The 22,720-nt window shown below is 49.0% G+C and overlaps 1 protein-coding gene and 1 long non-coding RNA gene across 2 annotated transcripts in view; one reads left to right on the top strand and one right to left on the bottom strand.

The window, feature by feature from the left end:
• The window catches only part of katnbl1 (katanin p80 subunit B-like 1), a 51,449-nt gene extending 47,928 nt beyond the window's left edge, over window positions 1-3,521 (top strand). The window contains exons 9-10 of the mRNA XM_072484984.1: window positions 1,169-1,262; window positions 2,856-3,521. Coding sequence (XP_072341085.1) covers window positions 1,169-1,262; window positions 2,856-2,888 — 127 coding nt within the window. The 3' untranslated portion in view covers window positions 2,889-3,521. The remainder of the gene's footprint in view (window positions 1-1,168; window positions 1,263-2,855) is intronic.
• The window catches only part of LOC140396407 (uncharacterized), a 50,350-nt gene that overhangs the window by 16,206 nt on the left and 11,424 nt on the right, over window positions 1-22,720 (bottom strand). The gene's annotated exons all lie outside the window — the stretch shown is intronic.

The raw sequence follows: 22,720 nt of genomic DNA, 5'->3' as shown, positions 1-22,720 counted from the left end.
AGTGATTGGACTTTGTCCCAATCGCTTGGTTCAATTTTCTCCAATACTGGAGCGGTTCCCTGATCGATGTGCGGTTTTGAGGTGCTCGTTCACCTCCTTTGTGTTGGCTCCTGCTGGCACCGAGGAGTCTGGCTTTGCTTTGTGTGTCAAAAATGTTACTTATTGTTCCCGGGGATTGCTCATCAGTATGCAGATGGCTGTTACTTTGTTATGCTGATGGTCGCTGGTATCGATGTTGTCTGGTTTTTGCAGAGGTAAATACATAGCAAACCTGCAGCCGCTGGTTTCTGGCTTGTTGGCTGATTTTCCCATCAGCCTTTGCCGTTCACCATTTTAAATCGGGAGTTGGCCACTTTAGGTGGCTACAGAACCCCCAAGCCTGCTCCACAATTCGATAAGATTGAGGCCTTAACTCTGCCTCGGGTATCACAGTGGCACAGTGCTTAGCAGTGCTGCCTCACGGCGCGAGGACCCGGGTTCGATCCCGGCCCTGTGTCACCGTCCTTGTGGAGTTTGTCCATTTTCCCTGTGTTTGCGTGGGTCTCACCCGCACAACCCAATGATGTGATGGCTAGGTGGATTGGCCAAGCTAAACTGCCCCTTAATTGGAAAAAAAAAAAAGAATTGCGTACTCTAAATTTAAAAAAAACCTCTGCCTCCATAACTCTCAACTTTGTTGTAGATCAAAAATCTTTCGAACTCAAGCCTGGAATATAATCGATGACCCAGTCTTTGCTGGTCTTTCATTTTGTCCTAGTCTCATCAGATTCCTGAGCAGAGGTGTAGAAAACTGTTGTGAACCCTTTGACTAGTCATCATCTGGGCTGCAATTAGATGTACTGAGTTTGGTGCACAGAGCAAGGACATAATTATTGTATTGATTACTGAAAATTTGCTGATTTTCTTTGTTGTAGTCATCAAATGACACAGACTAACAATCAAATTGTTTACTCCACCAGTTTGTCTAATTATATTGTGTGGCAAACGTACAGTCGTTAACTCCCCTCCCCCAAATTAGAATCTAGTGAAAGATTAATCGAGTGATCTATTTGAGGAGTAGGTAATCATGTTGTATTTCATATTTTTTAGAAGTATGATATCTCTGAAACTTAAGCACTGATGATTTTCCTGACAGCTTGAAATACTAGTATTGAAATATTTGTTCTAGAAACATTAAGGCTTTGAAAGAACAGTTACGACAATTACGGGAACAAGGCTTTCATTTATCTTCAGTTCCTGGGTCTACTGGAAAAGTAGCTAAGGTAGGAACTATTTAAGTATTTCTTCTCTTTGATTACTCAATACCACCACCCACCCACCTCCACTCAAAACCATGGTCCAAATTTTGTAATCAGTGGCAAAGGCATGGCTAACTGTTCGTCATGCATCGTGCACTTTTCGAGATCCATTTTCTGCACATCGCCCTCTCTTACAGGTCTGTATCGAACAGGGGAAAAAACGACAAGGCTCTTTAACCTTTACGAATCCTCAGACTTGCAGTCTAAACCAGGAATGTTAAATTAAATTTAAATTCTGTACAAAAAGAAAAAGATTGCAAAAGAAAGATGAAACTAAAAGAGAACATTATAAGAGACAGGAAAAAATTGAAAATAAACATTTGTTTTACATCTCCAATCCTAAAATCTGAAGGAATAAGACTGGAGGTATTTCTTTCAGTGCCAGAGTGTTTATTTTTAGTAATTATGACTGATGTCTCTCACTAAAAATTCACTCAGACCTGAATGCACCAGCCCTAATTTTTTTCTGGCACGTTTAGTTGATGAAATCACAGTATCACATCCTGATATGAATTCAAGTGCTGAGGACTCGCAGCACAGCCTGTGGAGGAGCACAACTTGGGGTTTTCGTGTTTAATTGCGCATGAGCAGACACCAGAGGTTGCTGTCAAATTTACACTTTATAGTAGTGGTGGATGCTGATAGCCTCTGTTATTTCTATTGCAAAATTTGCATTTGCCAGTGTTTTGAATTCCTTTCCCCTCATCTGACTGCTGAATATAAAGAAACTACAATTGTCATGTATTTCCAGGATTTTATAATGTTATATTTTGTGTTCATATGTTAACTTTCTGAAAATTGTTAATGTTCCCAATCTATAAAGGGATAAGGGAGAAAGGTTTGTATTTTGTCTTCTGTATGCCGACCCCACCTTTCCCAATCACGATATTAGGCACATGATGAATGAAACATAGAATAGAAAGAAATCATTTGGCTCTGTCTTTGCTAATTTTCCTGGATTGATACAAAACTATTCCCATTTCCTAATTCTCACCGGCAATTGGCATAAGATCACGTAAGAATCCCCTGTTTCATTGTCTTTCCTTCCTTTCCCAGAGAAAGTAGAAAAACATTTAACCTTTTCTAGATACCGAGTACCAGAAATGGTAGTGTGCTTTGTAGGTTTGACCGTCTCATGACTTGACACTTCAGTTGGGTTGACATTTTAATAACCACCAAATGTGAAGATTGGAGTAAGAATGTATCATTAAGCTCTTTACCCCAGTTTTCTTTTTAAGGCCACCATGACTTGTTTAATTGTGTGATATTTCAGATCTTAATTTTAAATTGCTCTACCATATACTAGTTGCTCTATCATATTAGTCAGGTGCATTATTTGACAGAATGAATGACAGCTAATATTGAATGAATGACAGCTTAATATAGTGGATGAGATTGAATATTGCATGAAATATTTGTATTGTGAAGTGTAGCTTTCTTCCAATTAATTTTGGATACAAGTACCAGATTTGGTAAATGTAACAGTAGCATGCCTTGTTTCATGCACAGTTTTTACAAGTTGAAAATTTTTTTTTTTTTTTTTTTTTTTTTTTGCAGTGTGTGGAGACTTACCTGGAGCGGCTGTACTAAGTATATGCAGTTTTCTAGGAACTTAATTTTTCAAGGACTATCAGTAGTTGCAAGCTGCTTACAACACCATAATAAACCTCTTGTTTGTTCAAACGTTTGCGAAACCAGCACTGCAGAGAGTGGTCAACAGTAAGCTCAGCACTAAATTGGTTGCGAAGAATGTTCAAAAACCACTATTGAACCCTATGAAGCTACTTCACATTGAAGTGGTTTATTTGCCAAAAGGCATATAGTCGACTCCGTGAGCTGATGATGTGACACTGTTTTGCGTTCCTGATTCATGTACCCTAACTTGGACACGAAAGCTCTGTGCTCTTCAATATTGTCACGCTAGTGCCAATCAGCTGCCACTGAAATGCTGCTTCAGTGCATTTGGACACTATGAATGTATGTTCTGTATATTTGACTCGAGGGTGTAAAATTTGCATATGATTGTTCAACAGTAATAAATTATGATTTCAGTAAAGAAAGCACCACAGTAGAGCATGCAGTTGTTTACTAACAGCGGTACGGTGACCGTAACAAAATGTGCATAGCACTGTATTCTTTTAATTGAAACATTAAAGTAGATATTTCCTGTGAGTTTGCACTTAAATAAAACATACTATGTCTTTACGTAGTACTCATTGATAACTTGTGCATCAATTTCTTTTAAGCAGGATTACTCGGAATCTTAGGGTTTTCATTTTGCCTTTGCTTTACGATTAGGTAAAAAACTTAAATTATACTAACTAGGTCTGAATAAATATTGTTGCATAAATATAGTGATGAACACAAGAATGGTAATGGCACCGCAATGTTTGGATTTTATTGCTGACCATCTAGGTCCAGATTGAACCACTGAAAGATGGTAGGTAATAAATAACAATGAGTCAAGTAGATTGTGGATATTTTCATATCTGGAGATCATGGGGTAATGCTTAGTTTAAGAATTGTCAATACCTGTCCAAGAGCCACACCCAGTTTAGGATTACCAATTTAACATTTTTGATTAGACATGCATTAATATTGTATTAACTATCTGGAAAATCTCAACGGTGTGTAATGTCCTGACTATTGTGGAAAACATAACTGAATTAACTTTTACATGACAAGGTTTTAATAATGAGACTGCTAAATTTGACTTGATCTGCTTACCCAAACAATGTATTGCGAAATACCTGCGGAACACCTGAAATTAAAGCATAAATGCTGGGAAGTCCCGGTAGGTTTGGCAGCAGTGTTGAGAGAAAAACAGAATCAATATTTGAGTTCCGGGACCCTCCAACACAACTAAGTTTGGAGTTAAATTAGTCTGAAACTCGAGTGTGAATAGGATTCAAATCCGAATTGCTTTTTGCAGTTGCAATCTTTTTTTCTAACAAATAATAGATGAGAGCAATATTTTCAGGAACCCAAGTGCAAAATCACCTTCAACTTCCGGTGAACAGTATTAAGTTTTCTTAGAGCTCATTAGAGACAGTGAAAATTGTTCTCCTGCCTTCCAGAATCTCTGAAACTGCAACACTTCTATCTTCCTATGCTCATAGCTCTTGGCAATCATCCATAATGCCTCTAATTCACACACACATAATTTATTCATTCCAGAATAAGGCCATAACCACCACTTACTCCCACATCAGTAATTTCACATTAATCAAGTATGTGATTTGAATTTACTCTTTCCCCCCCCGCCCCCCTCTCCCCCTTGCTCCCATCCTACTGTTACCAAGGTTGGTTTTGTACGCAGGCATAGTTATTCCCAGTCCAAGCTGAGAAGTGATGCACACCCAATTGGAATTAAGTGACGGTATCACCGACTTGTTTTTCCACTACTCTCACCCCCAGAGAGTTCTGGGTTATAGACAGAAACTGTCCATTAAACACCATCCTCCCCCTTCTCCAAATTAAGAAGCAGTTATGGCCAAGCATTGAAGTAGCTCGCTGACAAATGAGAATTCAGGTCCTGGGCAGATGGACTATGTAGCACATACTGCCTCTCTGGCTGAGAGAAATCTGGGATATCTCCTCCCTGTCGGGCAGTTTTGCTGCCTTTTCTCTTTCACATTGTGTTCTCTTTCTCTTTCCTATGGCACCCTAATCTCAGTTGTTTGCGTGGACATTCAGCTCATCTGTGCAGATTCAGATGTGGCCATTTTCATATTTATTTCCACAATGTTTTGATTTTGTATTATTCCCAAAGGATACAGCTGCCAGACAGTCTGTCCCAGTGTTGAGAATACCAAACTAGTCCCAGTGTTGGGAATTCAACCCACAGTACATTTTGTGCCCTTCTTACCCTCATTGCTTCTTTTAAGATGCACGCACCTGTGACCATATGTGAATTCTAAAGGGATTGCACCATGTAAAAAGCCAACCTTGCACTGAGATGGCTAGCATCGATACATTAAACAGCTGCAAAAAAATAATGGGTTTTTCGGATAGGGTGAGACCGAGGATTGGAAGGAGACATGAGCATAAACATCAGAAATGACCAGTTGAGCCAAATGGTCTCTTTCTATGATGTAAATTCTGTAACCTTAATAAAAATTTGTTATTTCACCTGTACATTTCAAGTTTGATACTATTCTAATCGACTGCACTGTCAGATTTAGCGGGGCTGGTTCAGCACAGTGGGCTAAATAGCTGGCTTGCAATGCAGAACAATGCCAGCAGCGTGGGTTCAATTCCTGTACCGGTCTCTCTGAACAGGCGCCGGAATGTGGCGACTGGGGCTTTTCACGGTAACTTCATTGAAGCCTACTTGTGACAAAAAGTGATTATTATTCGACTATACCTGTTGGTGTTTTACGTTTGCACAGTTTAGGGAAATTACAGTGACTAGTAAATTTTGGCATGGGCAGACTCCGATTGTTTTTCTGAAAAGCAAAGCGTAATTAAGTAGCTTAGCGGTGTGAAAAGCCTTTTTAGCCAGCGGCATATTATGCAGAACTGTAACTTGTGACTTATTCATTAGGGACTGAAAGCAAAGCCTGCACAATTATACAAGTTATATTCACAGCCCAGCTTTTTCAGTATGAAACGTTTGAGCGATTTGAGGGTTAAGTTTGTTTCTCTTAAATCTGTGGAATCGATAAAATATATATTTTTTTATCTGTGTATTCTTCCACAGTTTGATGAAATTACTTTTCTAGTTCATGTATTACAATATTCCAGCTTTTTTGACATCAGCATTGAGGTGATGTGTTCCCAACTCGGGAAGCAACTAAGAATAAATAGCATTATGAAGGAACCAGGTACACAAAAAAAAGTAGTTATTGACTTGCCAAATCTGCATGATTAGATTTTGGAGAGAAAAATTACTAATTTCCCTAATGTAGTGAAATATAACAACAGAGAACATGTTTGCTTGGGGAGCCAGTACCTCTGTTCAACTCTTTCCTGTGACCTTCGATCCAAAAGGTTCCTACAGTGCAGAAGGCGGCCATTTGGTCCATCAAGTCTGCACTGACCCTCTGAAAGAGCACCCATACCTAGGCCCATCCCCCCCCCCCCCCCCCCCCCCCCGCCCTATCCTCGTAACCCCATCTAATCTGCAGAAGGATTTGGATAGGTTAGGTGAATGGGCTAGGGTCTGGCAGATGGAATTCAATGTTGCCAAGTGTGAGACTATCCATTTTGGGAGGAATAACAGCAGAATATCCATTATTTAAACGGTAAGATGTTAAAACATGCTGCTGTGCAGAGGGACCTGGGTGTGCTGGTGCACGAGTCGCAAAAAGTTGGTGTGCAGGTGCAACAGGTGATTAAGAAGGCTAATCGAGTTTTGTCTTTCATTGCTAGAGGGATGGAGTTCAAGACTAGGGAGGTTATGCTGCAATTGTATACGGTGTTGGTGAGGCCACATCAGGAGTATTGTGTTCAGTTTTGATCCCCTTGCATCAGAAAGGACATATTGGCACTGGAGGGAGTGCAGAGGAGAATTCACTAGGTTGATCCCAGAGTTGAGGGGATTAGATTATGACGAGGTTGAGTAGACTGGGACTGTACTCATTGGAGTTTAGAAGGATGTGGGGGGATCTTATTGAAACATATAAAATTATGAAGGGAATAGATAGGATAGATGTGGGCAGGTTGTTTCCACTGGTCGGGGAAAGCAGAACTAGGGGGCATAGCCTCAAAATAAGGGGAAGTAGATTTAGGACCGAGTTTAGGAGGAACTTCTTCACCCAAAGGGTTGTGAATCTCTGGAATTCCTTGCCCAGTGAAGCAGTTGAGGCTCCTTTAAACATTTTTAAGAAAAAGATAGATCCCTTTCTAAAGAATAAAGGGATTCGGGGATATGGTGTACGGGCCGGAGAGTGGAGCTGAGTCCACAAAGATCAGCCATGATCTCATTGAATGGCGGAGCAGGCTCGAGGGGCCAGATGGCCTACTCCTGTTCCTAGTTCTTATTAACCTCCACATCCCAGGACACAAGGGCAATTTAGCATAGCCAATCCACCTAACCTGCGCTTCTTTAGACTAGGAGGAAATCTGAGCCCCCAGAGGAAACCCATGTAGACATAGTGAGAAAGTGCCACGTCAACACGTACAGCCACCCAAAGCCAGAATTAAATCTGGATCCTTGGCATTGAGGCAGCAGTGCTAACTCGTGTTCCACCCCCCCCCCCCCCCCCCCCCCCCCCTTTTCCACCCCAGGTTTGTGGTTAGAGGTTGAAAAGAAAGTTGGCTATAAATTGGTTGACTTCATCATATGCAGTTTTAAACTGAATGCAGTTAATGTTTGGTAACGTGTATGCTGAAAATGCACTTTGATATATTGACTATGAACTATTGAGACCAACGATGTATGGTCATAGCTTGGACAATTACACCTGCATAATGTGAAATTGAGCCAATGAAGGCAAGACAAGGCAATGTGCTGATGGATGTGAAAATGTGCGTTTAATATGCATAGAGCCACCTGGTGAAACAATGAAATGTGGTCCTGTGAGATTGGCTGAAAATAATCTGCCTATTGACTAGAGCAGCGTTTGAGAGAAGAGTACTTATAAAAGTAGTGTCCTATTTTTCTGGGAGGGGGGAGTGAAAACAAACCCCAACACAGAATTAAGTGCATAGAATATTGCAGCAACTTCAGAAAATATTTTAATTGCAATTGGTTGATGCTGGATAATCACATGCTTTTTAAAAAAACAAAAAAAATCCTGGATGGTTTAACTTCTGAATGTTTTACTAAATTGTCTATTATAAATTCAATGCAAAGAGTCCATGGGCGGGATTCTCCCATGCGGCGGCAGAGTGTCCACGCCGTCGAGTTTTAGGACGGTGTGAACTGGCCGCTGGGAGTACTGATTCTGGCCCCTACAGGGGGGCCAGCATGGCTCTGGAGCGGTTCATGCCACTCCAGCCTCCCATCCCGGCGTCAACTGTACGCAGCGGGATCTGCGCATGCGCAGTGGCGGCCTCCCTCAATGCGCCGGCCCCGATGCAACATGGTGCGGGAGTTCAGGGGCCGGTGCGGAAGAAAAAAGGCCCGGGGAGCCGATCAGTGGGCCCCAATCGCGGGCCAGGCCCCATCGGAGGCCCCCCCCTTCCCCATAGGCCACCCCCAACCCTGCGCGCAGAGTTCCCGCCGGCTGCGATCAGGTGTGGATGGCGCCGGTGGGACTCTGCCTTTTTAGAGCGGCCGTTCGGCCCATCCGGGCTGGAGAATCGGTGGCCCGGCCTCGTACAGCGGCCCGCGACCGGTGCCACATCAATGGCGCCGATGGGCGTGGCCCGGTTGCGGGGCTTGCCCGGCCCGGCCCCGGGCTGGGAGAATCCCACCCCATGGTTTTACCGAATATGATGCATAAGCCCCAGACATGTTCCGAATAAATACTGATCAGTTTAATGAATTATTCCAAACAGCAGAACCAGCCCCGTTACCAAAACGGACACCAGAAAAACTTGAGATTCTGTGCTCATTTTGCAAGTGGCAACTATAAATACAATCTTTTATCCTAATAGAATTGCACATTTTTTGTCCCTTTTTCAATATGCAGTAAAAGTCCTTGGAACATGCATACAGTAAATTTATTCTAATGTAAACATTGGCACACTTTAAGTTGAACTAAACGGGTCTTTTGGAAAAAAAAGTGTAGACCTGAAAAAACTGCAATAGTTAATGTGCCGTGTATGTTGCAAAAACATGTCTGTTTTTCAATAAAATCACATCAATGCAAACTGCTGCAAATATTTAGAATACTAGAATATTCTATTTAGTATATGAAAAGATACTGATAACTCTTGTGTGCATCATGCACTCAAATCTCCTCTTGAATTATATCATTGCTTCTTAGTTTTAATAGTGTGAACCAGTAGAATGTCAGTAAAAGTTGTGAATGTGTGCACAGTAGTTCTGTTTCTCAGGTGATGAAACAGCCTCCCCTCTTGGGAGATTCACTTGCATTTCTTGATCAAGTTGAAAATTTGCTTCTGATCTGGGCCATGTGCCGATAAATTCGACAAGGAACTCAAATGTTTTTAAAGCATTCAAAACAAAACCTGAGAAATGTATTGTCAATAACAACTGGCATTTGCCGGTTGCCTTTAGCATAGTAAACCACTTATGATGTGTTGCTGCATTATTGAGTAACACCTTGTGTCATACTTAAGATACATAATATCAATCAAGCTTCCTTCATTGACTAATTTGAAGTTACAAAGTTAGTGAATCAAGTTAGTGAGACACAACATCTTCACAAGCTACATTGTGGTTTCCAATAGCCTCTGCTCAAAGTATTTATACAATACACCTCTAAAAAATCTCCAAACTTCACAAAATGCTGATTTAAGAGTGGTTTTATCTTGATTAGAAGATGTTTGTTATTTACAGCACAGAAGGAGGCCATTCTGCCCATTGTCTGCACTGGCTCCCAAAAGAGCTGCCGAGCTAGTCCCATTACCCAGCCCTATCTCTGTAACCCTCTAAATTAATCCTTTTCAAATATATATCCTGCTCTTTTTTGGAATCTACCACCACCACTCTCCCAGGTAGCGCATTCCAAACCCCAGCTCTCTGAGCAAAGAAGTTTCTCCTCATCTCACTCCAAGCTGACCATGTCAAAATTGTGACCCCCCCCCCCCTCGTCACTGACATACCAACTACAGCAAACAGAATATCCTTCTTTATCCTGTCAAAATTATTTATAATTTTGAACACCTCAATAAGGTTGCCTCTTAATCTTCTCTGCTCCAAGGAGAACAAGCCCAATTTCTCCAATCTTTCCTTGTATTTAAAATTCCTCATTCCTGGTATCATTCAAGTAAGTCGTCTCTGCACTCTCTCCAGAGCTTTAACATCCTTCCTTAAATAAGGTGCCCAGAATTGTGGTCTTGCCAATGATTTGTAGAGGTGTAGCATCACTTCCTTGATTTTATATTCTCTGCCTCTATAAACCCAAGGATCCTATAAGTCTTAACAACTGCATCAACTTGCCTGTCCACCTCCAGAGAATTATGCAATTGAACCTCAAGGTCCCTCTGCTTCTGTACTGCCCTCAAAGTTGTATCATTCAGACTATATTGTCTCCCCATGTTTTCTTCTACCAAAATGCCTTACATTTGCTGTACTGAATATGCGATATTTGAAAAATATGAAACCTTGAAATAAAGTGGTTTGACAGGTAAACCAAGTAATATTTGAGAATAAGATTAAATTAACTTTTTGCTGGGCAGGATATGCCCAAAACTTTTTTTTTTCTTTCATGGGATATGTGTTGTTGGTAAGGTCAATATTTGTGTTTTCCCAATTGCCCTTGAGAAGCTGGTGAGTTTACTGAACTTTTGCAAACCATGTGGCATAGGTACACCCACCATGCTGTTAGGGATGGAGTTCATGATTTTTGACCAAGCCTTGTGAAGGAACGGCGATATAATTTGAAATCCTTATCTTTGTGAGGTGCGCCCTATACACCGCCTTCAGTTGTATCAGCCACAACCTCACGCACAAAGTTGAGGCATTCACCCACTGGAGCACCTCACACCACAACCCCTCCTCCATGCACTCTCCCAACTCTTCCTCCATTTCCGCACCTGCGAAGGCCAACGGCTCAACACAAGACATCCCTGTCTGGTCCCACGGTGCAGAGCAAATTATCCTGAATTCCTGTTATTCATGCGGACACTTATCCCCGCACCCTGTACAGCAGCCTTATCCACTCTACAAATCGTGGCTCAATCCCAAACTTCTCCAGTATACCCCCGCTCTACTTGGTCAAACGCCTTCTCGTTGTCCAATGCCACAACCACCTCTTTCTCCCTCCCCTCCGCCGGTGCTATAACCACGTTCAGTACCCACCTAATGTTCGAAAAGAGCTGCCTCCCCTTCACTGTCTGATCTTCTATCACCTTTGGGAGGCACTCCTCCAACCTACACGCTAATACCTTCGCCAACACCTTTGTGTCCACATTCAGAAGTAATATGGGCCTATACGATCCATATTCTGTTGGATCCTTCTCTTTCTTGAGCAACAGGGAGATCGATGCCTGCCCCAATGTCTGTGGCAACGCCCCTTTCCCTGTCGCCTCCTCAAACATCCCCCCCAAGTTGATGGCGGCGCCAACTTATCTTTAAATTTCTTGGAATACTCCACCGGAACCCCATCTGGCCCTGCTACCTTCCCCGACTGCATCCTCCCAATCGCATCTTATATCTCCTGCTCTGCTATTGCTATTGCCCCCTCCCATATGTGCCCTGACCCCTCCCCCCAACCTCTGGTATTCCAAACCATCCAGGAATTACTGCATCTCCCGATCCTCCCCAGGTGGTTCCGACCTATACAATCTGTCGGAAAACTCCTCAAACACCCTATTAATCTGATCTGGAGCCACCACCTACTTTCCTATCCTAACCCGCACCTTAACCATTTCCCTCGCCGCTGCCTCCCTCTGAAGTTGACCTGCCAGCATGCGTCTTGCCTTCTCTCCATACTCGTAGATTGCTCCCCTTGCCTGCTTCAATTGGCGCACAGACTTCCTTGTGGACAGCCAGTCAAAACTCGCCTGCAACGTCTTCCTCTTTTCCAACAGTGTTGGATCCACACCCTCTGCATACCTCCTATCCACTTCCAACATCTCGGGCGAAATTCTCCCCCAACGGTGCGATGTCCGCCGACTGGCGCCCAAAATGGCGCCAATCAGACGGGCATCGCGCCGGCCCAAAGGTGTGGAATGCTCCACATCTTTGGGGGCCGAGCCCCAACATTGAGGGGCTAGGCCGGCGCCGGAGGGATTTCCCCCCCACCAGCTGGCGGAAATGGCGTTTGGTGCCCCGCCAGCTGGCGCGGAATGCGGCGCAAGCGCGGGAGCGTCAGCGGCCGCCGACAGTTTCCCGCGCGTGCGCAGTGGGGAGAGCCTCTTCCGCCTCCGCCATGGTGGAGGCCATGGCGGAGGCGGAAGGGAAAGAGTGCCCCCACGGCACAGGCCCGCCTGCGGATCGGTGGGCCCCGATCGCGAGCCAGGCCACCGTGGGGGCACCCCCCGGGGCCAGATCGCCCCTCCCAGGACCCCGGAGCCCGCCCACGCCGCCTGGTCCCGCCGGTAAATACCAGCTTTGATTTACGCCGGCGGGACAGGCAATTTCTGGGCGGGTCTTCGGCCCATCCGGGCCGGAGAATTGAGCGGGGGGTCCCGCCAACCGGCGCGGCGCGATTCCCGCCCCCACCCAATCTTCGGTACCGGAGACTTCGGCGGGGGCGGGATTCACGGCGGCCAACGGCCATTCTCCGACCCGGCGGGGGGGTCGGAGAATGACGCCCCCTCATCTATCAACCTTTGCCATTCCACCCTCCTCCTTATCCACCTTTGCCTTAAACGATATCACCTCCCCCTCACCACTGCCTTTAAAGCTTCCCATACCACTGCCGGCGAAACCTCACCCATGCAATTAAACCACACATATTCCTCAATCACCTTTCCAATCTTATCCCAAAACCCTCTGTCCCCCAACAGCCCACATCCAACCTCCACCCTGACCTCTGCACTATGCATTTCTCCAACATCATATCAACCCAGTGTGGCGCATGGTCCGATATCACAATTGTCAAATAATCCGACCCCTTGAACCCGGCCAACAGTGACTTTCCCACCACAAAAATCTATCCACGAATAGGCCTTTTGAACTGAAATACCCCTGCTCCCCCGGGTGCAAGAACCTCCAGGGGCCACTCACACTTCCACCATTAGCCCAGCCAATGCCTTCTCTCCCCCTGATTGGGTAAGCGATCACAGTTCAATTTTGGCTCCTGCACAATATTCCAGTCTCCACCCACTATCAATTCATGTGAATCCAAGTCTGGGATGGCCCCACACACCATTACAAAAACCCTGCTTCATCTCAGTTGGGACCATACACCCTTACCAATGCCATCTACCTCCCTGATCTGCCACAACTTTCTCCTTTTGGAACCTCAACTCTTATTTACCAGAACCACAACCCCCTGCACCCTACTATCAAAACCCAAGTGAAATACCTGGCTAACCCAGCCCTTTCTAAACCTCTCCTGATCCTTCACCCTCAAATAAGTCTCCTGCAGCATCGCCACATCTGCTTTCAAACTTTTCAAATGCGCAAGCACCCTCGACCTCTTCACTGGCCTCCCAACCCCCTCACATTCCATGTAACTATCCTTAAAGTGGGTCTCTTCACCCAACTCCCTTCACCCCCCCCCCTCCCTGATTATCCACCATCATCATAATTTCAGGCCCAACCCACAGAACCTGACCCATCCCTATCCATTGTTTTTTTAATAAACATTTATTGAGGTATTTATGGTTTTATAACAACAACAGAAGAAACAATGTACATACAAATATAAACATAGTGCAAAAGCCGTCTTCCTCTCTCACAGGTCCCACCTTTTCTAGCCTCCTACTCTACACCAAACTACTCCCACAGCACTCTCTCCCCACCCGCCCTCACTTTCCTGCTGACGGTTAATTTTCCCGAAAGAAGTCGACGAATGGCTGCCACCTCCGGACGAACCCTAACATTGACCCTCTCAAGGCAAAACTTGATTTTCTCCAGGCAGAGAAAGCTAGCCATGTCAGTTTTTTTACAATAATTTTTATTGAGGTTTTCACAAAATATCAACAACAGAATGAAAAAGGAACCCAATAGAATTAAATAAAACACCCCCAGTGCCCCCCTTCCCCCCCCCCATACATAAATAATAAATTAACACACCGAATTAACACAAAGCAAACATCGCAAATATATTCACCCCCTCAGATCCCCCAGTGTAAACAAACAAAAATAAAATAGAACACCTCCCCCCCCCCCCCCCCCCCCCGGGTTGCTGCTGCTGACCGTTGTCTACCGTTCTGCCAGGAAGTCCAAGAACGGTTGCCACCGCCTGAAGAACCCCTGTACCGATCCCCTTAAGGCGAATTTCACCCTCTCCAATTTAATAAACTCCGCCATATCGTTGATCCAGGATTCCACGCTTGGGGGCCTCGCATCCTTCCACTGAAGAAGAATCCTTCGCCGGGCTACCAGGGACGCAAAGGCCAGAATACCGGCCTCTTTCGCCTCCTGCACTCCTGGCTCCCCTGCAACCCCAAACATTATGAGCCCCCAGACCAGTTTGACCCTGGATCCTACCACCCCCGACACCATCCTCGCTACGCCCTTCCAAAATATTTCAGCGCTGGGCATGCCCAGAACATATGGGTGTGATTTGCTGGGCTCCCTGAGCACCTAACACACCTGTCCTCATGCCCAAAGAACCGGTTCATCCTTGTCCCGGTCACGTGTGCCCTGTGCAGCACCTTAACCTGTATGAGGCTGAGCCTCGCGCACAAAGAGGAAGCGTTCACCCTCCCAAGGGCATCTGCCCACGTCCCTGCCTCGATCTCCTCTCCCAACTTCTCCTCACACTTACCTTTCAACTCCACCACCGAGGCCTCCTCCTCCATCACCTGGTAAGTTTCGGAGATCGTCCCCTCTCCAACCCACCCCCCGAGAGCACCCTGTCCTGTACTGTGCGAGGCAGCAGCCGCGGGAATTCCACCACTTGCCGCCTGGCAAACACCCTTACCTGTAAATATCTAAAGGTGTTCCCCGGGGGGGGGGGAGCCCATACTTCTCCAGCTCACCCAGGCTCGCGAACTTCCCATCCACAAACAGGTCCCCCAACCTTCTTATCCCTGCCCTGCGCCACCCCGAAAACCCTCCATCTATTCTCCCTGGGACAGACCGGTGGTTCCCCCGTATTGAGGTCCACACCGAGGCCCCAACTTCCCTCCCTGTGCCGCCTCCACTGCCCCCAGATTTTGAGGGTAGCCGCCACTACCGGGCTTGTGGTATACCTCATTGGAGGGAGCGGCAGCGGTGCCGCTGCCAGCGCCTTCAGACTCATACCCTCACGACGCCGTCTCCAGCCTCTTCCATGCAGCCCCCTCCATCACCCACTTACGCACCATCGCCGCATTGGCGGCCCAGTAGTACCCACAGAGGTTGGGCAGTGCCAGCCCACCCCATCCCTACTCTGCTCCAGGAACACCCTTCTCACCCTCGGAGTCCCTTGCGCCCACACAAACCCCGTTATGCTCCTGTTGACCCGCCTAAAGAAGGCCTTCGGGATAAAAATGGGGAGGCACTGGAACAGGAACAAAAACCTTGGGAGCACCGTCATCTTAACTGACTGCACCCTACCCACCAGGGACAGCAGCAACAGGTCCCACCTCTTGAACTCCTCCTTCATTTGCTCCACCAGCCTCATGAAATTAAGTCTATGCAGCTCCTGGCCACCTGGATCCCCAAATACCTGAAGCTCCTCTCCGCCCTTTTTAGTGGGAGCTCGCCAATCCCCTTCTCCTGGTCCCCTGGGTGAACCACGAACAACTCGCTCTTCCCCATGTTGAGCTTGTACCCTGAGAAATCCCTGAACTCCCTGAGGATCCTCATTACCTCCGGCATTCCCCCCACCGGGTCTGCCACATATAGCAGCAAGTCGTCCCCATAGAGCGACACCCTATGCTCCTCCCCACCCCGCACCAACTTCCTCGACTCCCTCAGTGCCATAGCCAGGGGTTCAATCGCCAGTGCAAAGAGCAGGGGGGACGGGTCGCCCCTGCCTCGTACCTCGAAGCAACCGAAAGTACTCAGATCTCCTCTTGTTCGTGGCTACACTCGCCATTGGGACCACGTCCAACAGCCTAACCCACCTGACAAACCCCTCCCCAAACCCGAACCTCTTCAGCACCTCCCACAAGTACCCCCACTCTACCCTATCGAAGGCCTTCTCAGCGTCCATCGCCACCACTATCTCCGCCTCCCCCTCCCTTGCCGGCATCAAAATAACGTTCAGGAGCCTCCGCACATTCGTGTTCAACTGCCTCCCCTTCACGAACCCAGTCTGGTCTTCATGGATGATCTGCGGCACACAATCCTCAACTCTCGTGGCTAAGACCTTCGCCAGCACCGTGGCATTACGTTTAACAACTAAATCGGCCTGTAAGACCAACACTGCAGGGGATCCTTGTCCCGCTTCAGGATCAAGGAGATCAGTGCCCGGGACATCGTCAGGGCAAAGACCGCCCCCCCCCCCCCCTGCCTCATTGAAGGTCCTAACTAGCAACGGGCCCAACAGGTCCACATATTTCTTGTAGAATTCGACCGGGAAACCGTCCGGCCCCAGTGCCTTCCCCACCTGCATGCTCCCTATCCCTTTGGTCAGCTCCTCCAGCCCAATCGGGGCCCCCAGTCCCGCCACCAGTCCCTCCTCCACCTTCAGAAACCTCAATTGGTCCAGAAAGCGGCCCATCCCTCCCTCCTCCAGTGGGGGCTCGGACCGATACAATTCCTCATAAAAGTCCCTGAAGACCCCATTGATGCCAACCCCACTCCGCACCACACTCCCTCCCCTATCCTTAACTCCCCGATCTCCCTAGCTGTGTCCCGCTTCCGAATCTGATGCGCCAGCATCCAACTTGCCTTTTCCCCATACTCATAAATCGCCCCCTGGGCCTTCCTCCACTGGGCCTCCGCCTTCCTGGTGGTCACCAGGTCGAATTCGGCCTGGAGGCTACGCTTCTCCCTCAACAGTCCCTCCTCAGGCACCTCCGCATACCTCCTGTCTATACTCACCATCTCCCCCACCAGCTTCTCCCTCTACCTCTGCTCCCTCCTCTCCTTGTGGGCCCAAATGGAGATCAGCTCTCCCCTAACCACTGCCTTCAGCGCCTCTCATACCATCCCCACTCGGACCTCCCCGTTATCGTTGGCCTCCAGATATCTCTCTATGCTTCCTCGGACATGCTCACTCACCTCCTCGTCCACCAACAGCCCCACCTCCAAGCGCCACAACGGGCGCTGGTCCCTCTCCTCCCCCAGTTCTAGGTCTACCCAATGCGGGGCATAATCCGAAATGGCTATCGGCGAATACTCGGTATCCTCTACTCTCGTTATCAGAGCCCTACTCATAATAAAAAAGTCGATCCGGGAATAAGCCTTATGAACATGCGAGAAGAATGAAAATTCCCTAGCCCCCGGCCTTGCAAATCTCCAAGGGTCCACCCCTCCCATCTGGTCCATAAACCCCCTCAGCACCTTAACCGCCGCCGGCTTCCTACCCGTCCAAGACCTGGAGCGATCCAGTGCCGGATACAACACCGTGTTAAAGTCCCGTCCCCCCCGCATTATCAGGCCCCCCCACTTCCAAGTCCGGGATCCGACCCAACATGCGCCGCATAAAACCCGCATCGTGCCAGTTCAGGGCATACACATTGACCAGCACCACCCTCTCGCCCTGCAGCTTACCACTTACCATTACGTACCTGCCGCCATTGTCTGTCACAAGGCTCGACGCCTCGAACGACACCCTCTCTCCCACCAAGATCGCTACCCACCGATTTTTGGCATCCAGCCCGAATGAAACACCTGACCTACCCACCCCTTCCTCAATCTTACCTGGTCTGCCACCTTCAGATGTGTCTCCTGAAACATAACCACATCCGCCTTCAGGTGCGCGAACACCCGGGACCGCTTGACCGGCCCGTTCAGTCCCCTTACATTCCAGGTTATCAGCCAGATCAGGGGGCTACCCGCCCCCCTCCCCCGCCGACTAGCCATAACCCCTCCACGGCCAGCCACGCGCCCGTTCCCCACGGCGGCAGACCCCGTCCCAACCCCCTCTACTAGCTCCAGCTCCCCCTTGACCATACCAGTTGCAACCCGGTCCCCCCCCCCCCCCTCCCCCCCCCCCCCCCCACCCCTAGCTAGGACCCCTTCTAGCTGCTTTGCTCCCCCATTGCACTCCCGCAAGTCAGCTGACTCCTGCTGACCCCGGCCACTCCCGCCTCTCCTTCGACTACTCCCATTGTGGTACATACCCTCCTCCTCCATTACCCATCAGCATGCTATCCGCCTCCCCCTTCCATCTAAAGCGAGGGAAACACCCCTCGCTTGTCTGCCCCCGCCCCGCCCCGTCCAGCCTTCAGCACGGGAAAAATCCCACTCTTTCCACCTGCCCGGCCCCGCCACCTCTGACGCAGCTCCTTTTACAGGCCCAGTCCCCTCACCCCCGATTCAGGCCTCCCCCTCACCCGCGGGGCTCCATCCCCCCCCCTACCGGCCATCCACCCCCTACTCCATTTACTTACCCCCCTCCAAGAGCCCACCCGACAGACCCAACCAAAACAGTGCCCAACCCACCCTAACCACCCACACCAAACCAAAAAGAAACGAGCAAAGAACACCCCCCTCAAAATGTAACACACCAACAGCAATCCCCGACCACCCATCCCGACCCTCAGTTTGTGTCCAGCTTCTCGGCCTGAACAAAGGCCCACGCCTCCTCTGGAGACTCAAAATAATGGTGCCGGTCCTTGTAGGTGATCCACAGTCGCGCTGGCTGCAGCATGCCAAACTTCACCCCCTTCCTGTGCAGCACCGCCTTCGCCCGGTTGTACCCGGCCCTCTTCTTCGCCACCTCCACACTCCAGTCCTGGTATATTCAAACCTCCGCGTTCTCCCACCTGCTGCTCTTCTCTTTCTTGGCCCACCTGAGCACGCACTCCCGATCAGCGAACCGATGAAACCGTACCAGCACCGCCCGCGGAGGCTCGTTAGCCTTGGGCCTCCTCTCTAGCACTCTATGGGCCCCTTCCAGCTCCAGGGTCCCCTGGAAGGACCCCGCTCCCATTAGCGAGTTTAACATGGTGACCACATAGGCCCCCACGTCCGATCCCTCCAGTCCCTCCGGGAGGCCCAGGATCCGCAGATTCTTCCGCCTCGACCGAGTCTCCATCTCCTCGAACCGTTCCTGCCATTTCTTGTGGAGCGCCTCGTGCGCCTCCACCTTTACCCAAGGCCTAAGATCTCGTCCTCGTTGTCAGAGATCTTTTGTCGGACCTCGCGAATCGCCACCCCCTGGGCCGTCTGGGTCTCCAGCAGCTTGTTGATAGAAGCCTTCATCGGCTCCAGCAGGTCCGCTTTGATATCCCTGAAGCGGCGCTGGATAGCCTCCTGCTGCTCCTGCGCCCACTGCCTCCATGCTGCCTGGTTCCCGCCCGCCACCATCTTGCTCTTCTTCCCTCGCACTAACTTTGGGTTCACCACCACTTTTTTAGTCGCCCCGCTCCTGGTCCAAGCCATACATTGTCGGGGGAATATTGCAATCTTCTTCCCACACCGGGAAATGTCGAAGAAATGCCGTTGGGGGCCCTGAAAAGAGCCCAAAAGTCAGTTCCAAGTGGGAGCTGCCGAACGTGCGACTTAGCTCTGCATAGCCGCAACCGGAAGTCGCTAGCCATGTCAGTTAGCCAGGTCTCCGACTTCGGGAGCTTAGAGTCCCTCCAAACTAATAATATCCGTCTCCGGGCTACCAGGGAAGCAAAGGCCAGAACGTCTTTCTCCTCCTGGATTCCCGGGTCTTCCGACACCTCGAAAATCGCCACCTCTGGACTCAGCGCCACCCTTGTTTTCAACACCGTGGACATGGCATCCGCAAACCCCTGCCAAAATCCCCAAGCTTTGGGCATGCCCAGAACATGTGAACATGGTTCGCTGGCCCTCCCGCACACCTTGCGCACCTGTCATCCACCCCAAAGAACCTGCTCATCCAGGCCGCTGTCATGTGAGCCTGGTGAACGACCTTAAACTGTATCAGGTGGAGCCTGGCACATGTTATGGACGCGTTGACTCTGCTCAACGCATCCGCCCAGAGACCATCCTCTAACTCCCCACCTAACTCTTCTTCCCATTTGTGTTTCAGCTCCTCGGTCTGCGTTTCCTCTGACCCTATAAGCTCCTTATAAATGTCCGAAACCCTCCCTTCTCCCACCCACACTCTGGAAACTACCCTGTCCTGTATCCCCCTTGGCGGTAGGAGCGGGAAGGTTGAGACCTGCCTGCGTAGGAAGTCTCGCGCCTGCAGGTACCTAAATTCATTCCCTCCCGTCAGTTCAAGTTTCACCTCCTGTTCTCTCAAGCTGGGAAAGCTCCCCTCTATAAACATATCGCCCATCCTCTCGATCCCTGCTCTCTGCCATCTCCAGAACCCTCCAACTAGCCTCCCCGGGGCAAACTGATGATTATTGCAAATTGGGGACCAGACCGATGCTCCCTCTGCTCCCACATGTCTCCTCCACTGCCCCCAGACTCCCAGGGCCGCGACCACCACGGGGCTGGTGGAGTACCGATCCCTATCCATTTTTAACTTCGAACCCCATCCCCCCTCCCAGAATCCCCCCCTACACTCCCTCCCGAAGAAACCCCACCCCGTGTCGATCCCCTCCCCTCCTTTTTCTCACCTCCTAGGCCCATTGAAACCTGCTCACCAGGCTCCAATGTCCATAGCCCCTCCCCCCACAATACCTTTGCTCACTCGCTGACTTAAGTTAGCGAGTGCAGAGGCCGCTGCTCAGGCCCCACCCCCCCTCTCCCCAACCAGGTCCCAGGGGAAAAAAACAATCAAATATATACTTTTAATTTAAAAAAACATCGCATGAAGTAAGAACATTATTCAAGGCTATAAAGAACCACAACAAAAAGCTTTTAACCTCTATAATAGTATGAAGTAGTAACATTATTCAAAGTTACATATCTACATTCTCCCACCCTTTACTTCCGTCCCAAGCCTTCTGTCCTTCATAAATGCATCCACCGTCTCATAATAACGGTCTCTGGAATTGTAGGTTACCCTTAGCTTTGCTGGGTACACCATTCCAAACCGCACTCCGCTGTTGTACAATGCCGCCTTCATTCGGCCGAAAGCCGCTCGCCGCTTTGCCAGTTCCACCGTCAAGTCATAGATACGAACCTTGGCACCAGCCCATTGCATCTCCCGCTCCTTCTTTGTCCAGTTCAATACCTTCTCCTTTATGTGATAGCTGTGAAAACAGATAATCACTGCCCCGGCGGCTCGTTTAACGTAGGCTTAGGCCTCAGCGACTGATGAACTTGGTCCAGTTCATACCGAGAGGGTTCTTTTCCCTCTCCCATCAGTTCCGCCAACATGTTGGCAAAGTACTCTGTCGGCCTTGAGCCCTCCGCCCCCTCGGGCAGGCCCACAATCCTTACATTTTGTTGTCTCGAGCGGTACTCCACATCCTCCAGCTTTGCTCGCAGCACCCTCTGCAGCTCATCTCCCGGCGAGGTGAGCTGATCGCTGTGCCGCGACATGGCCTCCTCCACTCTCTTCATTTTCTCACTCTGTTCCCTCACCTCAGCCAACGCCTTTGCAACAGCTACCTTCACCGGGGCAATTGCCTCTTCTACCAACGCCTTCAGTGCCACTGCCATCTCCTTTCTCATCACCTCCATAGCTTTGCAAACTGCTTTTCGAGCTCTAGAGACACCACCTCAACCACCTTCTCTGCTGTAAGCAGTACAGCTCCACCCAGCGGCTCGACCTCCAACCTCTTGTCAGCCCCTGGGCTGGTACTCATGCTCGACGGCGAGCTCTCATTCTCTCCCTTCCTCGCTGCTGTCTTCCTCTGATTTTTCGACATCTTTCGCCTCTTTGTCGGTTCTTAGTCCTTCGTGAATTGCCCCCAAGACCGGGCATTAAAAATTCCCAAAAAGAAAAAAAACATATACGCCTCAAGGAGGAGCCACCCAACATGTGGCGTCCCCTCTACATGCTGTCTTCGGCTGCCCCGTGTTCTGGGCCCTGCCGTGCTGCTCTGGCTGCTTCAAGCACTGACCTCAGTCTCACTGCTCCTGCTGCTCCACACTTTAACTTCAGCCCTGCCGCTCCACACTTTAACTTCAGCCCTGCCGCTCCACACTTTAACTTCAGCCCTGCCGCTCCACACTTTTAACTTCAGTCCTGCTGCTCCACACTTTAACTTCAGTCCTGCTGCTCCACACTTTCAACTTCAGTCCTGCTGCTCCACACTTTAACTTCAGTCCTGCTGCTCCACACTTTCAACTTCAGTCCTGCTGCTCCACACTTTAACTTCAGTCCTGCTGCTCCACACTTTCAACTTCAGTTCTGCTGCTTCACACTTTCATCTTCATTCTGCTGCTCCAGCTGCCTCACTCTCTGCCACCGTTTGGCTGCCTCGCTTCTGGATTCGGGCCTGCCGCCTCGACACCCTCGTGTCAGACTCCGCCCCGCCACTCAAACTGCTGCGCACTCTGGGCTCGCACCTCTGCTCCGGCTGCCCGACACCCCTGCAGGGGGGGGTTTCACCGGTTTTAAACCGGTTTGGTTTAGCGTCCGTCACTTAGGCCCTAAATGCCGAAAAAGTCAGGGGAAAGAAACAGGAACCCTCCCCCATCCCCCGCCGACTTTTAGAAACATGTATGAACAGTCACAGGATTTCCACTTATATTTAAACAAAAAAATAAAACATTTATTAAATATGAAACAATTGACTATGACACACTACTCCTT

The sequence above is a fragment of the Scyliorhinus torazame genome, chromosome 2, assembly GCF_047496885.1.
Source record: "Scyliorhinus torazame isolate Kashiwa2021f chromosome 2, sScyTor2.1, whole genome shotgun sequence".
NCBI lineage: Eukaryota > Metazoa > Chordata > Chondrichthyes > Carcharhiniformes > Scyliorhinidae > Scyliorhinus > Scyliorhinus torazame.
The sequence above is the reverse complement of the archived record's forward strand: the minus strand, read 5'-3'. Positions and strand labels throughout refer to the sequence as shown.